The following is a 17317-nucleotide window of genomic DNA, read 5'->3' on the forward strand; positions in this document are numbered from 1 at the left end:
CACAAGGAGGAGCTGAGACTAGCGGATTATTTTTCTCACCCATTTAAACTAGCAGACACAGAAGAAAGATGCCAATGTGTTAATGGACACTAGAAATTAAAGGACAATTATTATGGACCAAATAATGAGATGATTGTTCTCACTTACTGCACACTTACTATATGCCTGGCACTTTTCATTCACTGTCTCATTTAATAATAATAGTAATAATAACAACAACAACAGCGGTAACAGGTAACATTTATCGAGCGTTTACTATGTGCCAGGTGTTCCTCTAAGTGCTTTACCTGCACCATCTCTTTTAATCCTCATAACAGGAGACGGGAACTGCCTACTGTCATCACCATTTTCAGATGTAAGAAACAGGTTCAGCATAATTTGTCTGAAGTCAAGCAGATAGATGCTATGATCACCCTCATTTAAGATAGGGAAACTGAGACTTGGAGAGGTTAAGTAACTGGCCAAAGGTACTGAATGAGGCTCAAACCCAGGAGAGCCCGACTCCCAAGGCCACTGCTCTGACCACTGTACAGACTGTCACGTGGACGGTGAGCCTGCGGAGGAAACTGTCGGGAGAAGAGAAGGAGAGAGAGCAGATGCACAAAAAGGACCAAAGAAAGGACGATGACAACGTAGTCAGACTTAAGGTGCCTCAGGTGCCACCTCAACCCCTGGCCTGGCTGTCCACCTTTTCCCGAGCCTCGCACAACTTGTACTTTTTCAACAGCTTCCCTTTTCCCTAAGGTAACTTGAGTGCCTCAGCCTCTGGGCTGTGAAACCAAAGGATCCCTCATTAGAAAAGTCTACACATCATTCTAGCCTTAACATTCTCTTTGTGGAGTACCTCAAAATGGTTACCAAACGTATATTATGTATCTAACTACCTGACAGGTCATAAAACAGGTCCTAGACCATAAAAGACAGCTGACCTACCTAAGGGGGTAAGTTGTCAGGTAACTAAAAGTACACAAGGAGAATTCAGAATGCTGAGCTTCTCGATATGCTTTCCAGTAACCTTCCCCCTTCTTACAATTAACACAGCCCAGCACTGCCCCCACCTCAGCAAATTCTGCCTTTGTTTCTCTTCTTTTAAGGTGACCTACTGAGTTGTCACAGCAAATTCTCTCTCTCCTCTTGTCAGAGCCACAAAGGACAATTCAAACTGGCCTACCATTCTGAAATTGACACTTGCCTGGGATGTTTCTTTTCAGCTGTTATAAGGAAACTCTCCAGTGCAAGTGGAAAAACAGACCTCATTTGATAGCATAAAAAAGTCACCTCTATCTAATAATCAAATACCATTAAATGATCAGGCAGTCTGATGCACACATTACATGCAATATAAATAATTACGAACTGAATGTTTTGGCCTTTTGAGTTAATTCACAGTTAGGCCTTGGCACAGGCATATCCTTATCTCGTTTTTAAGTTACGCTGAGCAGGACCTCCCCCTACATCCTCTTATGGGATTCCCCTCGCTGGAAGATCCAACTGGAATAGAGGAGATTCAGTATTATTTGTATCATGAGTTAAGCAAACATGAAGTACACAAATCAAAATTATGTATACCTGTAAGATCAGAGGTGCTCACAGAGGGGGGCAAAGAGGTAAACTAAGATGCATTTATTTGCAACACTATTCTCACAGACCCATTAAATGCATGGTCTTAATAATGTCTGGGGGGAAAAAGGCCTTGTATATCCTAATATAAATTGCACTGTGACTCAAAGGCCTGAACACTGAAATAACAGCAAAAAGTAAGAATCTTAAAATCTTTACCTTGTTCATTGTTTCCTCCGTTAAGCAGGAGTTCATCATTTTGCCTTTTCAATTCTGTTATATATTTAAAGGCTTGGTCCAGGATCATATTCTTGCTCTGCCAAAGAAAATTAACCACTTAAAAGTTTCACTGAAGGGTAGGAACTTGCCAGAAGAAACTTAAAGTTTTGGTTTTATCACATATATATGATACATAGCTTTTCAAAATTTGAAACAGGCACCATATTCAAAAGCTTCTACTATTCATCTTCATTTACTATTTACTGAGCATTTACTGTGTGTCAGCCTCTGTTCTAGGCACTGGGGATGTAATAAACAAAACAAAGTTCCTGCCCTTGAGAAATATTTTAAATAAATAAATATATATATGTATATATAGAATCAGGTGGTGATAAGTGCAATGAAGAAAAATAAAGCAGGGTAAGGAGGGGGCCAGATAGAAGGCTGAGGTTACTCTGTGCTGTAGACTGAATGTTTGTATCCCCCCACAATTCACGTTGAAACCCTAATCCCTCATGTGATGGTATTTAGAGGGGGGCCTTTGGGAGGTGATCAGGTCAGGAGGGTAGATCCCTCATGAATGAGATCACTGCCCTTAGAAGAAAAGACACGAGAGAGGTGATTGCTCTCTCTCTGTCATGTGAGGACATAACCAGGAAGAGCACCCACACCAGGAAACAAACCAGCTGGCACCTTGATCTTGGGCTTCCAGCCTCCAGAACTGTGAGAAATAAATGTCTGTTGTCTAAGCCATCCAGTCTATGAGATTTTTCTTATAGCAGCCCAAACTGACTAAGCCATTCTGCTATAATCTACTTTGTACAGGGAGGCTGGGGAAGGCCTTTCTGTAAGGCAGTATTTGAGCAAAAGCCTGCAGGAGTTCAAGGAAGTATGCCCTGTGACACCTGGAGCACGAGGGGCCAGGGAGCGGGATGAGCGAGGGCACAGGCCCCCCAGCAGGGCTGTGTGTGGCGTGTTGGAGGAACAGCAAGGAGGCGAGCAGACGAGCGGAGGATAAAGGGGAAGAGTGGCAGGAGAAGAGGCCAGAGAGGGCCTTCAAGACCCCATAAAGATCGTAGATTTTAATGTTATTCTTTACTCTGTCAACCACAACTACACACTATTCTAAATAACAGGTTGAGAAACAACGTCACTTGATTGAGTTTTGGTGTCACGCTCCCGGTATATTCCAGTCCTAAGCTTTTTCAAAAAGATTGTATTTTATGTCAACATGTTCCTTTATTCTTTATTCTTAATTAACAATTCCTAAAATTGAAAACATAACATGTGTATGGCAAAAAAATGTAAACAATATGAAGGGACATGTAATGAAAAGTAACATTCCTTTTGGCTTTAGCTCTCCAGAGGCAACCACCATAAAGTTACTTGTGTATCCTTCCAGAAACATTCTATGCCAATACATGCATCTTTATAGATCTTTTTTAAAAAGCCAGATCAAAGGATACTATAAACAGTATGTTACATTACTGTTTTTTTATTTAAAAATATATCTTGGAGATACTTCCATATAGCATTTAGATATCTACATCTACGTTATACTTTCTAAAAGCTGCATTTATCTCATTAACCAGTTTATTACTGATACATATTTAAGCTGTGTAAAAGGTATTTTGGTATTTTATTCTCCAGCTATTAAAAATGTTGCAGTAAATTTTAACTTCTCCTCCAGTATGTGTATTATTAAATATCTCCAGTACTTTATCAAATAGCTCATTTCATGTAGGAATCAGTGACTTAGGGCTTTGGCTCAGCAAGTTACAATTCTAGGTTCCTTAGACTGAGTCCCAACAGAGACCCAATATAACCCAGGAATTACTTTACCTTAGAGAGAGAAAACTGATATTGTCCTTCCTTAAAGCAAGAGTTGAGACATGTAGCAATAGTAAAGAAAATCTTAATCTACTCAGCTCTGGGAACCAAATACTGACTTCCATTGCACATTCTAGGACACCAAGGAAATGAAATGATTATGGTTTCCTTTCAGAGAAACATGTAGGAATAAAAGCCGAGAGCAGGAAAATAAGATTTTACTGGGCAAACACCAATATTTACTGAGCAGGTATACACTGAGATGTGGAGAAAGGAAAAAAATCAGAAGACATAATGCCTGCCCTTAAGTTTGTTATTGTGTTAAGGAAACAGAATGTAAATTTTAAAAAAGACTGAAAAAACACATTTATGCAAGCCTAAGTACCACCCTTTAGGGGAAAATGAAAAGAAACTAAGTCTAAGACCTTGCTGAGGGAGATAATGCTGAGAAGCGAGCAAATTAATCTGGCCCTCCGAAAGCCAGGACCAGGAAGCTCCAGCTATGATGGAAAGTGGGGTGAGGTATGGGGTTAAAATTTAGGGGACTGGTGGAAAGACTCTTCTTATGTACTAATAAGAACCACCCACACACACATACTCTATGCAGCTGGATAACTTCCCCTTCTTGCCCCAACCACAGGAGACAAGTTTCTTTTCTGTGAATTTGAACCAGAGAATTTCAGCCTCAGGAATACTTAGAACAGAAGTGGGCAAGATGAGGCTCCTAAGTGAAACGGGGGGGTAAGTAAAACTCTGCCTCCTAAAGCATGAGACTCTCCAGCACCCCCTTCCCCAGCCCAGCTCCCAGAATAACAGCAACTAGCCTTATATTCCTCTTCCCACCATTCCCACGCTTAGGTAGGAAGCTGAAGGATTCTTCTCTGGAAAATAAAAATTAATAGCTACCCCCAAAAGAAAAAAAAGCTAGAAATACTGATATTTTTGAGTTCCACAATAACACTAGCTCACCACCTAATCACTCAAAAGTTAGAGCCCCCAAAAGACGAGCCTATTCAATCAGCTTTTTAATGCCTCATTCTCAAATATAAAAAACAGCTAAGTATCAATCAACATTTAGGAAAAGTCTCCAAAATGACAGACAAAACATCAAAACAAAGAGGAAAAAGAGGATATCAAAAGAAACCAAGACAACACAGAAAACAGAAGAAAATTTAAAAAAAAAAACCCTACACAACATTCTTGGAGATGAGATGATATTGCATCCATGAAACAAACATGTGATATGAAAAAGAACGAAGAGAATAAGAAAAAAGACTCTAGAAAATTAAAAATAAGGAGCTAAAATTAAAAACAGAAGAGTTGGAGGAGACCAACCAATTGAGATTGAAAAAGAAGGGTAGAGGGTTCCAGAAGTAAAGTCTCAAAGGAAAAAAAAGGGAAAATGGGAATGATGTGGTACATTTGACCATGTAGAAACTGTGCTAAGAGACACCAGAAGTGTGGAAAAGATTAAAGACAGATATATAGAAAATTAAGCAAATGAAAAACAATGAGGCAATTATCAACTCCAAAAAAACCAAAAGTTACATATGAAATGAAACATAATAATAGTAGACTCCTTGGCTCAACCATAAATAACATTTACACAGTCTTAATAACATAAAAACTAAATACCGATTTAATCAAAAGTTGTGGTAGAATTATATTGGGAGGATTAGACAAGGGGAAGCCAAGGGACAAGCATAATAGGAAGTCAATAGACAACATCTAAAATGTTGAAAAATTAAGATATAGTAATATAAGCATGTTATTTTGAAATATAAAGGTAAATACCAGAAGAAACAGTTGAGAATGGTTGCCTCTAAGGAGCTGTATTCGAGTTGGGAGGCAGGCAGGCAGGAGACCAATGTTTGTTTTTTTAAGTTTTTTAATGCTATTTTGCTATGTGTATATGTTAATTTTTGCATATGTTAATTTAATTAAAAGTTAACCAACAAAAGGTAACACAAATTATGATATTCCATTATAAGGGAATACTATATCACCATTAAAAAAGAAAGAGCTCATATGAGGAAAGGTATCCACAACCAAACATCTACTATGTACCACTGAGTGAAAATGACAAAGCAGGTTGTGAAACAGCACTGGGTATGTATACAGATGTATTCATAAAGCAGTGTCTGGAGAGATGTGTGACAACATTTTTAATAGTGGTGATAACTTGGGAGTGGGATGTCAATTATTTTTTAAACTTATTTATGCCTTCCATATTGTTTCAATTTTGTTTTGTTTGCAGTGAGCACACTTTCTCCTCATTATCAGAAGAAACAAAAAGCTATCTTCATTAGGGAAAACTGCCAGCTTTAATAAGATGAGATTTAAGGACTAATGGAGGTTGATAAGGCATGGAGAATAAAATAAAGAAGAGATCCTTCGAGGATTCCAGGTAAGAATTTAAAGATAGTAAAGAATATGATTAGCAGAAAATAAAAGAAATGTCTGGTAAATACAGTGGCACATATATAAATGTAATCGTGGGACTGAGTAATTCAAGATCTTAAAGATTGAGAAATTATATGGTCCATTTGATCATGTAGAAAACTGTACTAAAAGACTATTGGAAGTGTGGGAAGAATTAAAGATAAGTATATAGAAAATTAAGCAAATGAAAAACAACAAGGCAATTATTAACTCCAGAAACCATAAATGGCAGGGAACAAAAATAATCATTCTGAGCACAGAAACAACTAAGGGAATTATCTGTTCACAAGTAATGAATGAAAATATGAGTGGACTTCTTACCTGCTTCAGCGCAGGGGAACATGGGATCAGCTCTCCTATTCTGTTTATCCCAGCATTGATTTTCTTCTTTCTATGCCTCTCCACTAGATAGGGGAAAAGATCCATTTATCAAACCTTATAGTACTACTGCCAAAGTGCCTACTTCTTCCTGGGTAAAGAAATTTTAGGTAAAGAAATCCCGAAGACAATTTTATCAAACAGTATCTACTGAAAACAAATAACTATAGTAAGATTTCTAAGACTGTCATATTTTAAGTCTAGTGTTATATATATATGTAACATATATATATTAAGTCTAGTGATATATATGTAAATTGATATAAGCAATACTTTTATTAGCATTTTAAAGAATGTGATCTATAATAATCAAATTCAAATTATAAACAGAAATTGCTATTACATTACTATTAGACCATTATTATATTATATTTCAAGTAATTACTAGAGATTTTAATGATTAAATTTCAAGAACACACTAACAAGCTAAGTTACTAGAAAGCTGCTTCTTTATAGCAAATGGGTAAATGAGACCTTTCTAGACAGATTAAAGAACCTTAAAATACCTTTTAGGATGACTAGAAGGCATTTTTGGAATAGAAAAAGCTCTTAGTTATGACTTAGACAAGAAAAGGCAGTGGTTTGGATTTTTCTATGGGGTCTAGGCTGTTCACTTTGGCCATGAAGAATTTTTCCCATCTAAGAAACTGGGCAACTAACAACTTCTCAATTAACTGAGGAATGTTCCAGGCTTGTGTGCTACAACGTTAAAAGTTGAATGAAAGGTACAAGAAGATACAAGAAATGATCTGAATAATTTCCATAAGACTCTGTAAGTAGAAACATTAGTCTTGGCTATTTTCTGTTAGAAAGTTTTCTAAAATCTTCCTTTCTAACAAAGGATTCCAGTCCTTCTAAGAGGATGATCTTTCAGATCGTAGCATAGGCAGGTCTTGTTTTGTAAACTATGCACTTTTGCTTCATAATCTAGCAGTAAGGACATCCTTTTCAATGACGTCTAATTGCTCTCTCTTAATAAATTACTATCAGGATATATTTATGGCACCATATGACAGCTGATTCCAATAAAAAAATTTAGTTCATATGGCCAAAGATGATTAGATTTAATTCATATGGACAAAAAAAGCAAAGCAATAAAGTATAGCTCACCTTTCTTCTGCATTCTCTAAAATAGTATTTCTTGTTATCTAAGAGTGGATTTTTTTTAAATGTGTGGAGGTAAAAACAACAACATTAAGACTCTACCTAAGTGATAAAGGGGAATTCAATGGCAGTCAGCTCCCATTCTGGGGAAGAGCAAGATCCCACTATTGTTCAACACATCTTTCCATAAATAACATTTTCCCCAGAGTCCTTTCCTCAGGGAAAGGAAGATATCATTTATAGAGTAACAGAAATTAACTTCTAAAATATATTTTTTTAGATCTGACTGTAGTCCTTGATGGAAAATAAAATGTTATAAAATGTACCAAATTGTAAATGTATGCACAATTACTTCTATAAATGTTTACCTGGCTTTAGCTTATAATTTTGATGTTTGAGAGAAAATCAAATATTTATTTTCTACATTTCTTCCTATAGTTGAGGACGCCACAACTTAATCTAAGACTGTTCACATTTCAAGTACCTTTAAGATCTACAGCCTGCCTCTCACCTCTTCCCTACTCCTCTGAGCTGCCAGGCCCCGCTGGAATTTTAGCAAAGACATATACTCATCATTCTATTTAGGAGAAATACATCTGGGATTCTCAGTGGATGAAATCACTTAAAACACTAGCTCCAGGGGTATATTAATCCTTAGATTATCTAAATAGATGACAAATCAGCAGATGATAAGCAAGCCATCTTCATGAGACTCAGCGAGTGTTTTGTCAATTAAAACCAATAAAGGAACACTTTCCTAAAACGTAATAAATAATGATTCTCTGCTTGTAATATAAAAACTTATAATCAACTGTAGTATAATCTCATTTCGAATGCAAAAAATGCTGGCAAATAAAATTTAAATTGTTGTTTCTACCTGCATTGTGTGTCTCCCGGTTTTTCTTCCTGAAACAAAAAGTGGAGATAAAAGGAACATGAAAATAATGGGAAAACATTTTCATCACTTTATATTTTGAGAACCATAAAAATAAATTTTATGAATTTTTATTTGTTGCATCAATAAGAAACTATGTGAAGAAAATTTTTCTTAATATATATCTAAGTATGAAAACCTAACTGCAGATACAGCAATATAAATTTAGAATCCACAGTTTCTGAAAGTAACTACAATTCTCTGTTCTTCCATTCCCAGAAGTCATTGGTTGGGAAGTAAATCAATCATTGAAAACCTTAACTATTTGAAAAATTTAATTAAGAAGCTAGTCAGGGGCCGGCCCAGTGGCGCAGCGGTTAAGTGTGTGCGCTCCGCTTCAGCGGCCCGGGGTTCGCAGGTTCGGATCCTGGGCACGCACTGACGCATCGCTTGTCAAGCCATGCTGTGGCGGCGTCCCATATAAAGTGGAGGAAGATGGGCACGGATGTTAGCTCAGGGCCAATCTTCCTCACAAAAAAAAAAAGAAGAAGAAGAAGAAGAAGCTAGTCAACTCTCAAAGCATGTGCCAAGTAGGTATCTTCTGATACGTGCTCTGGCACCCAGCCAGGAGTGAGGGTGAGTGTGTAAAGGAGACGAGCAACAGTAGAGAGGAACCGGCAATCCCCAGGGAGGGAAGTGTGGCAGCCTTGCACTGACAACGAGCATTTGAGCCATCTTCTGTATTTATGACCCTAGGTTAGCCAAACTCTTAAATTTTCTTAAAAGCTAATTTACTAAAAACATCAATTTTCCCTTTTACATACAATTACTCAATGCGTTAGACTTCTTGAATTGCTATTTGGTAAGGAAAGAGAATAGAGATTTTAATTTTAATGGAAGCATTGGCCATGCAATTCTTTTCTCTTTTTTTTTTTTTTTTGTGAGGAGGACCAGCCCTGAGCTAACATCCAACACCTATCCCCCTCTTTTTTTGCTGAGGAAGACTGGCCCTGGGCTAACATCCAGGCCATGCAATTCTAAACAGAAACATTGCCCAAAATGCTAGAAATTCAGAAGAGGGGTTATACAAAGAACCAGAAGTAATATTGTACTGATGTGTATATGGCATTAACGGATTGTCATGTCACAAAATGTCCATTTAAACTGACATCAGCCTAAGCGAACTTAGGATCCACAAGGACTAACACTGTACGCAAGTAAAATTTTCAGGAGAAGCTAAGCATTTGGCATAGATTTAGTATTATACTATTTTAACTACTGATAGTCATTTTACTTGTTACACTGCTAGGAAGACAGGTAAATTTTTACTATATATCCCTTTCAGTAAATCTATGTATATTTATCCATACACTTTTTCAAAGAGTAATGGTTTTTTAGGCATCCAAATCAAAATTCCCTCAGGACTACCTACTTCACAAAGTAGGGACTAATTCTGCTTTTTATCTGTGGAAACTCTATTATTTTTGGGCTGCAGCTACATACCTGTGCTGCTTTTTTGTAGGAGTCTCATTCTCTGTCATTTCTGGCATGGTTACAGTGATAGGAACCTACAAGGCACGGAAAGACAGGCCAGCAAGTTTAACGTCATTCTAGTATCTTAGAGAAATGGACTAATAGCAATTTGGTTTGAATACCAAAATGCTAAAAAATAAAACTGACATCTTGAAAAAGCACTGGATTAGGTGTTGTGGATAGAAAAAGGTATAAGAAAACAGGACAAAAAATATTATAACTAGCAGATGGAGAACATCAAATGTGAGGTATGGCCAGAAAGTGCTGAGAAGATTGGAGTAGAGAAAGATCATTATGGGCTTGGAAATCAAGAAAAGCTTAAAGGGGGTGTGGATCTTATCAAGATCTGGAAAGACAGGTGCAACATACTTGAGTTGGGAGAGTATGTTCTTTGTTCACGCTACTGTTTGCTCATGATACAAAATTTAAACTAGAACAATGGTCCCCCCTCTGAACAAAGAAAACACAAAAGTGACAAGCGCACAAACACGTAATATTCCATACATGGAAGCAAGCATCCATTCATTCAGTCACTCATTTGCTAGGATTCTTTGATTTCAAGCTGCTAGAAGTCTTATGTCATCATTTGAGAGTCATTAAAATCTGAGTATGAGTATGAAAATTCTACTTATATTTAAAATATGATACTAAAGAATATATGTACTATAGGAAAACGTACACATGTGCCAAAAAAGCCTGAAAGCAAATATATTAAAATATTAATGATAGTTACGTGAGGCCAGGAATATTGTAGGTGATTTCTTTCTCTTCTCTAATTTTCAAAAATTCCACAATGAAAACCTTAATGCGTTTATATCCCAGGGATTGACTACCTTTCAAAAGAGGTCCGTCAAGTTGGGATACCTGTTCTGGTAACGGAAGAGGCGCATGTGTGGTGTTTCATTTTCTCTGAGAGAAAGAAGGCAGCAAGTATGGAATCGGAAGTCAGTGTGAGTTTAAAATCGGGTTCTGCCGCTTCCTAGCTTTGAGGGCCTGGGCAAGTTATATAACCTCCTGGAACCTCAGATGTTTAACCTAAAATGGATCATAATCACAGAATCTAGATCACTGGGTTGTTTCAAGAAAGGAATGAAATAATGCAGGGAGAGCACAGTGCCCAGCAGTAAAAAAAAATTCAATAAATGTTAGCTGTGAATATTAATGAGCCATTTCGGGTGAAGACTTTCACCCTGGGAAGGAGGGGGAAGGGTCCTGGGAAGTAAGTGGAAGTGAATGCAGACAAGGTGATGACAGAGAGTACTGGCTGAAGCAGCCTGAGGAGAAATGTGAGCTCAAGACCCATTTCCAGCAGCTTAGTCCCCCTTCTCCCTAACCTTTGTGAAGGTACCTTTCAGCCTAAAAGCAACACGCTTACGTTGGATAACCATATAACGATAATGTGGAACAAATGAGTAAATAAGTAAATCCCTGTCACCTTTCTCACCCAAGGGCTTGCAGAATTTCTTCACTTTTGATTCCTGGCTTCCAACGCCTCCCGTTTCTGATCCAAATCTATCATCTTCTGCCAGAAGATGGTCTATAAGTTATGTTTTCTTCTTACTACACAAGAGAAAAATCAATGAATGTTTACAGTCACTAGGTTTCCATTAGCAACACACAAAACAAGGACTGGCCACTTATGGCGTGCAGGCAGATTTTTAGTGGCATATAGGATGATCCTCAATTCTCCTCACCACTTGAAAGTTAATTAATGTAGTTGCTTTCAAGTCACTTCCAATAGGTTACCCATGCTCCACCCCCACAAAGATGGTAGCACCGCGCCACTGGATGGTCCCCAGGAAGGGATTCTCTCCTTTCTCTCATGCGTGCTCACTGTCCCTGAGGTTCTCGTTGCCCTCCACCTAGCTCTTACACTAAGATCTGTGCTCAATTCTAAAATTATCTTTCCTTCAATCTCCTACTTCTCCCTTCTCTCTTGTGAGAGTGACTGAAAACTGACTCAAGGACCTTCCACTAAGACGGGAGGGACACTAGGAAGACAGCCCTCAGACCTGTGCCTTGTATGTGCTCTAAAAAAATGTCAATTTGGGGGCTTCATCCCAGACAAATGAAAAGCAGGAATCTATATTTTCAACAAGGTCTCGGGGTGATTTTTTTTTCTTTTCTTCTTATTCTTCTTTCTCTTCTTTTTTTTTTTGGTACAAAAAAATTTGAGAAACTTAGCTCTACTTTAGGGCAATGTTTCCTAAACATTCCTGATGATGAGAATTATTTAAAGGTATTAGTTAAAAAATACAAATTCTCAGCCCATCCCAGACCCACTGAAACAGTCTCTAAGGAATTCCAATCTCTAAGGGTGGAGGTCTGAAATTTAATGAGTGCCCTGAGTGATCCTTATCAGGAAAATTTGGAAACACAGGCAGGTATGTTTAATTGGTGAAATTTCAGGCACCTGACCAATACCCCATTGTAGGAGAGATGATGTGGGATGTTCACCTATAAACCTGTAAGGTCAGATCTGCCTGGTACCCACAGGAGTCAGCATCTGATCATCAGCATCACAGTTCCAGTCATTCTTCTGTAGCACTTTTGAAAGTTGGCAGATTCATGTTACAATTAAGATACATGAAGAAAAAGTGCTAAATTTCTAAACTTCTAGAATCTTCAAGTAAGTGAATGAAACTAGAGGCATTCACTGCACTGGGGTGAAAGCCAGGAGTTTAACTGAAAGAGGAACACAACTGCAAATCAAAATCAACCAGTTCACGAAATGTCACTCTAAATATCCATCTCAAACCACATTTTAACCAACTCAATTACACCTAGGTAAATGCAAAATTATTCCCATGTCCATTTCCTCCTGATATTAAAATTGTACTCCTGACACGGAAAAAGAACATTTATTGGAATAAGGAATTATTTAATATTGTCATAAATCCTTGTTCACTTATTAACTAGCCTACTAATAAGCAAGTGGCACTTTTAATACAATATTTATATAACCAAATACAAATATATCCTTTAAAATATTTAAAGTGCCATGAATTTTTAAAGAAAAATTCAAAATGTTACATTAGTAATCTATGAATTATTATTTTTCATGGTAAGAAAGAATTATTTCTGAAATTAGTCAAACCCACTGGTTCTCAAAGTGTGGTCTTCAGATCACTTGCATAAAAATCACATCCTGTAATTTTTTTTTCCCCTTGAGGTAAAGCTTACAGAGTAAAATGCACAAATCTTAAGTGTAACATTCAATGGGTGCTGACAAATGCACACACCTGTGTGACCCAACCCCTAACAAGGTACACTATCACCAGAGAAAGTTCTCTCACAACCCTTCCTCATCAATCCTTCCCATAATCCCACAGAGCCAACAAGTGTTCCCATTTTTTTCACCAAAGAACTTTATAATGTATTAATTGAGAATTCTATTGTGTCAAGTTTTCACTCAGCATAACATTTTTGAAATTCATCCAGTAGTTTGTTCCTTTTTATTGCTGAATATGAATATATAACTGTGTGTGAATTTATAACACAGTTTGCTTATTCATTTTTCTGTTGATGGACACCTGGACTGTTTCCATGTTTTGGCCACTATGAATAAAGCTGCTATCCATGAACATTCTTGTATAAATCTTTTTGTGGATATAGTCTCTCACTTATTTAGGAGTAGAGATGCATTGCTTATTTACTCCTAGATATTTACCCAAGAGAAGTGAAAGACTATATCCACAAAAAGACTTACACAAGAACATTTACCACATTTTCCCCAGAGCAATAGTATCATTTTGCATGCCCACCCACAATGTGGCTCCACAGCCTCACCAACATTGGGTTCTGTCAGCTTATTAATTTTAGCCTTTCTGGTGGATATATAGTGGTATCTCATTAAAGTTTAATTTGCATTTCATCATGACTGAATACTTTTTTATGTGCATATTAAGGCCATTTGTAGATTTTCTTTTGTCTGCTCATATCTTCTGCCAGTTTTTTAATTGGATTGCTTATCTTTTTATTATTGATTTTATAGGAAGTCTTTACATATTCTGAGTTTTTATATCTTCTGGATACCTGTCCTTTGCCTGAAATAGATTTTGCAAATACTTTCTCCCATTATGTGACCTGCCTATGCATTTTCTTAATTGTGTCTTTTTGTGTGTGTGTGAGGAAGATCAGCACTGAGCTAACATTTAATGCTAATCCTCTTTTTGCTGAGGAAGATTGGCCCTGAGCTAACATCCGTGCCCATCTTCCTCTACTTTATATGGGATGTCACCACAGCATGGCTCTACAAGCAGTGTGTCGGTGGGCGCCTGGGATTCGAACTGGCGAACCCCGGGCTGCTGCAGCGGAGCACGCGCACTTAACCGCTTGCGCCACCCAGGCCGGCCCCTTAATTGTGACTTTTGGTGACCCAAAAGTTCTTAATGAAGTATAACTCATCAATTTTTTCTTTTATGATTATTCCTTTTTGTGTGCTGTCCAAAAAAACTTTACCCATCCCCAAGATATTGTCCTATGCTTCCTTCTAGAAGGTTTTGTAATTAATTATAAATTAATTATTAATTGTCATATTTAGGGCAATGATCTATATTATTTATGGCATGAGGTAGGGGTCAAAGCTCTTTTTTTTCTCCAAATGGATATTTAGTTGTTCCAACACCATTTGTTGAAAGATTTCCCTTCCTTGATGGCATTTTCGTTAAAAATCAAATGTTCCGGTAAGTGCAGTTCCACTTCTAGGTTCTCCATTCTGTTGTTCTCTACTCCGATCTATCCTTATGCTATTGCTACATAGTCCTGATTAAGCATATGTTTAAAATATAGATTCCTACACACCACCTTGGACCTACTGAATTAGAAGCGTGGGAGGTCCAGGAATATGCAGTTGTGACAAGCTTCCTAGTTGACTCTTACGCACTTTGAGACTCTTACGACTCTTATGCAGTTTGAGAAGTATTACATTACTTTAGTACTCCTTCTTCTAAAACTGATACAAATTGATGAGCTCATAAATTAAGGTCCACATAAAAAAACCAGTGAACTTGAACTTAGGAAACCTGAGCTGTATTTCTAGATTTGCTACTCAATAGGCAGATATCATTTTATTTACCATAACTTAGGGCATAAGTTTCTTCATGTGCAAAACAAGAGGGTAGGACTAAACTCAATCATTCAAGTATGGATTGAGTACCCCCACTGCCTAGGAACTGCAGGTATAAAGATGAGTAAGATATGTCTGCCCTCAAGAAGAATGCAGTCCAGATCAGGGCTATCCAAAAGAACTCTATGCAGTGAAAATCTCCTATACCTGTGCAGTCTGTAGGGTCACCACTAGTCACATGTGAATACTAAGTGCTTAAAATGTGGCTTGTGAGACCATGGAATTAAATTTTAATTTTATATAATTTTAAGTAATTTAAATTAAATAGCTACCTGTGGCTAGTGGCTACTCTAATGGACAGCACAGAGAATGGAAAAAAGATAAATACGAAAAAATTGATTGGGGCCAGCCCCATGGCCCAGTGGTTAAGTTTACCATGCTCTGCTTCAGTGGCCCAGGTTTGGTTCCTGGGCACAGACCTACACCACTTGTCAGTGGCCATGCTGTGGTGGCAACACACATACAAAATAGAGGAAGACCAGCACAGATGTCAGCTCGGGGCAAATCTTCCTCAGCAAAAAAATAAGAAAGAAAAAAAAATTGGTTAATGAACATCAACTTCCTGGTTTTGATACTAACCTACAGCTATATAAGATGTCACCATTGGGGGAAGCTGGATGAAGAGCACATGAACTCTTCGTACTACGTTTGCAGCTCCCTTTGAGTCTATAGTTATTTTAAAATAAAAAGTTTTTAAAAGTGAATTTAAAAATTGGTAAGTGCTGCCTCAAAGATTTATTAATAAAATGCTATGTGAGAACAGAGCACCAAGCATGTTTCTTGTGGGACGCAAAGAAAGCTGGGTCTTGGAGAACGTGTAGGATTTTGCCAGGTAGAGATGGAGAGGAAGAAGGATGCGAGGTGGAAGGAAGGGCAATTACAAGAGCAGTGAAGCATAAAGAAGCCTGGTGAGTCTGAGCACGGCCCCAGGGATACACGGAACACGAGAGGGAGGGAGAGGCAGGAGGGGAGAGCAGAAAGAGAAACTGGACCTGACTGCACAGCAACTTGCTACGCCTAATGAACCTATTTGGATTTTATCTTAAGATCAGTGGTTCTTGACCAGCAATCCACCGACTAGCACTGATGTGAAACAAAGTTCCCCTGCGAGTAAAACGGAAAAAAGAAGAATCAAGTAAGAATGTTTTTTTCTTTTTTATTAATACATAACTTATATACAATAAGTCATTAACTTAAGTTCACAGCTCGCTGAATTTTTATGTATGAATACAGCCACGTAACCACCACTCAGATCAAGATATAGAACATGACCAGCATCTCAAAAGGCTCTCTCCAGGTCCCTGCAACTTAATCCCTTGAAATTTCCTTTAAAAACATACATATTCAAAGAATAATATATATTTCCAAAGAAGACATATAAATTATCAACAGGTATATGAAAAGATGCTCAACGTCATTCATCATGAGGGAAATGCCAATCAAAACCACAATGCAATCTCACCTCACATCTGTTAGAATGGCTATTATCAAGAAGTCAAAAGACAACAAGCGCTGGGGAGAATGTGGAGAAAGGGAACCCTTGTGCACTGTCGGTGGGAATGTAAATTGGTACAGCCGTTATGGAAAACAGTATAGAGGTTCCTCAAAAAATTACAAATAGAACTACTGTATGATCCAGCAATCCCATCTTTAAGTATATATCCAAAGGAAATAAAATCACTATCTCAAAGAGCTATCTGTACTCCCATCATTGTAGCATTATTTGCAATAGCCAAGATACAGAAACAACCTAAGTGCCCATCGATGGATGAATGGATAAAGAAAATATATATATATTATGCAGCCTTAGAAAAAAAAGGAAATACTGACATTTGTGACAACACGGATTAGCCTGGAGGACATTATGCTAAGTGAAATAAGCCAAATGCAGAAAGACAAAGACTGCATGATCTCACTTATACGTGGAAACTAAAAAAGTCGAACTCATAGTAACAGAGGGTACAATGGTGGTTACCAGCGGCTAGGGGCTGGGGGAAATGAGGAGAGGTTGGTCAAAGGGTACAAACATTCAGTTATAAGATGAATAAGTTCTGGAGATCTAATGTACAGCATGATGACTACAGTTAATAATAAGGTATTGTATACTTTAAATTTGCTGAGAGAAGATCTTGAGTGTTCTCACCACAAAAGGTGACTATGTGAGGGGACGGATGTGTTAATTAGCCTGATTGTGGTAATCATTTCACAATGTACACATATATCAAAACATCATGTTCTACACTTATATA

At 37.6% G+C, this 17317-nt stretch overlaps 1 protein-coding gene across 4 annotated transcripts in view; it reads right to left on the reverse strand.

The window, feature by feature from the left end:
• The window catches only part of USF3 (upstream transcription factor family member 3), a 50448-nt gene that overhangs the window by 13154 nt on the left and 19977 nt on the right, over positions 1 to 17317 (reverse strand). For 2 of the 4 annotated variants that reach the window (XM_058555795.1, XM_058555796.1), the window contains 5 exons: positions 11376 to 11500; positions 9911 to 9975; positions 8411 to 8439; positions 6373 to 6455; positions 1780 to 1876 (listed from right to left, as the gene is read on the reverse strand). In XM_058555795.1, coding sequence (XP_058411778.1) covers positions 1780 to 1876; positions 6373 to 6455; positions 8411 to 8439; positions 9911 to 9957 — 256 coding nt within the window. In that variant the 5' untranslated portion in view covers positions 9958 to 9975; positions 11376 to 11500. Of the gene's footprint in view, positions 1 to 1779; positions 1877 to 6372; positions 6456 to 8410; positions 8440 to 9910; positions 9976 to 11375; positions 11501 to 17317 lie in introns of those variants that run through there. The other 2 variants (XM_058555797.1, XM_058555798.1) reach the window with 2 other exon arrangements.

The sequence above is a fragment of the Diceros bicornis genome, chromosome 15 (assembly GCF_020826845.1).
Source record: "Diceros bicornis minor isolate mBicDic1 chromosome 15, mDicBic1.mat.cur, whole genome shotgun sequence".
Taxonomy (NCBI): Eukaryota; Metazoa; Chordata; class Mammalia; order Perissodactyla; family Rhinocerotidae; genus Diceros; species Diceros bicornis.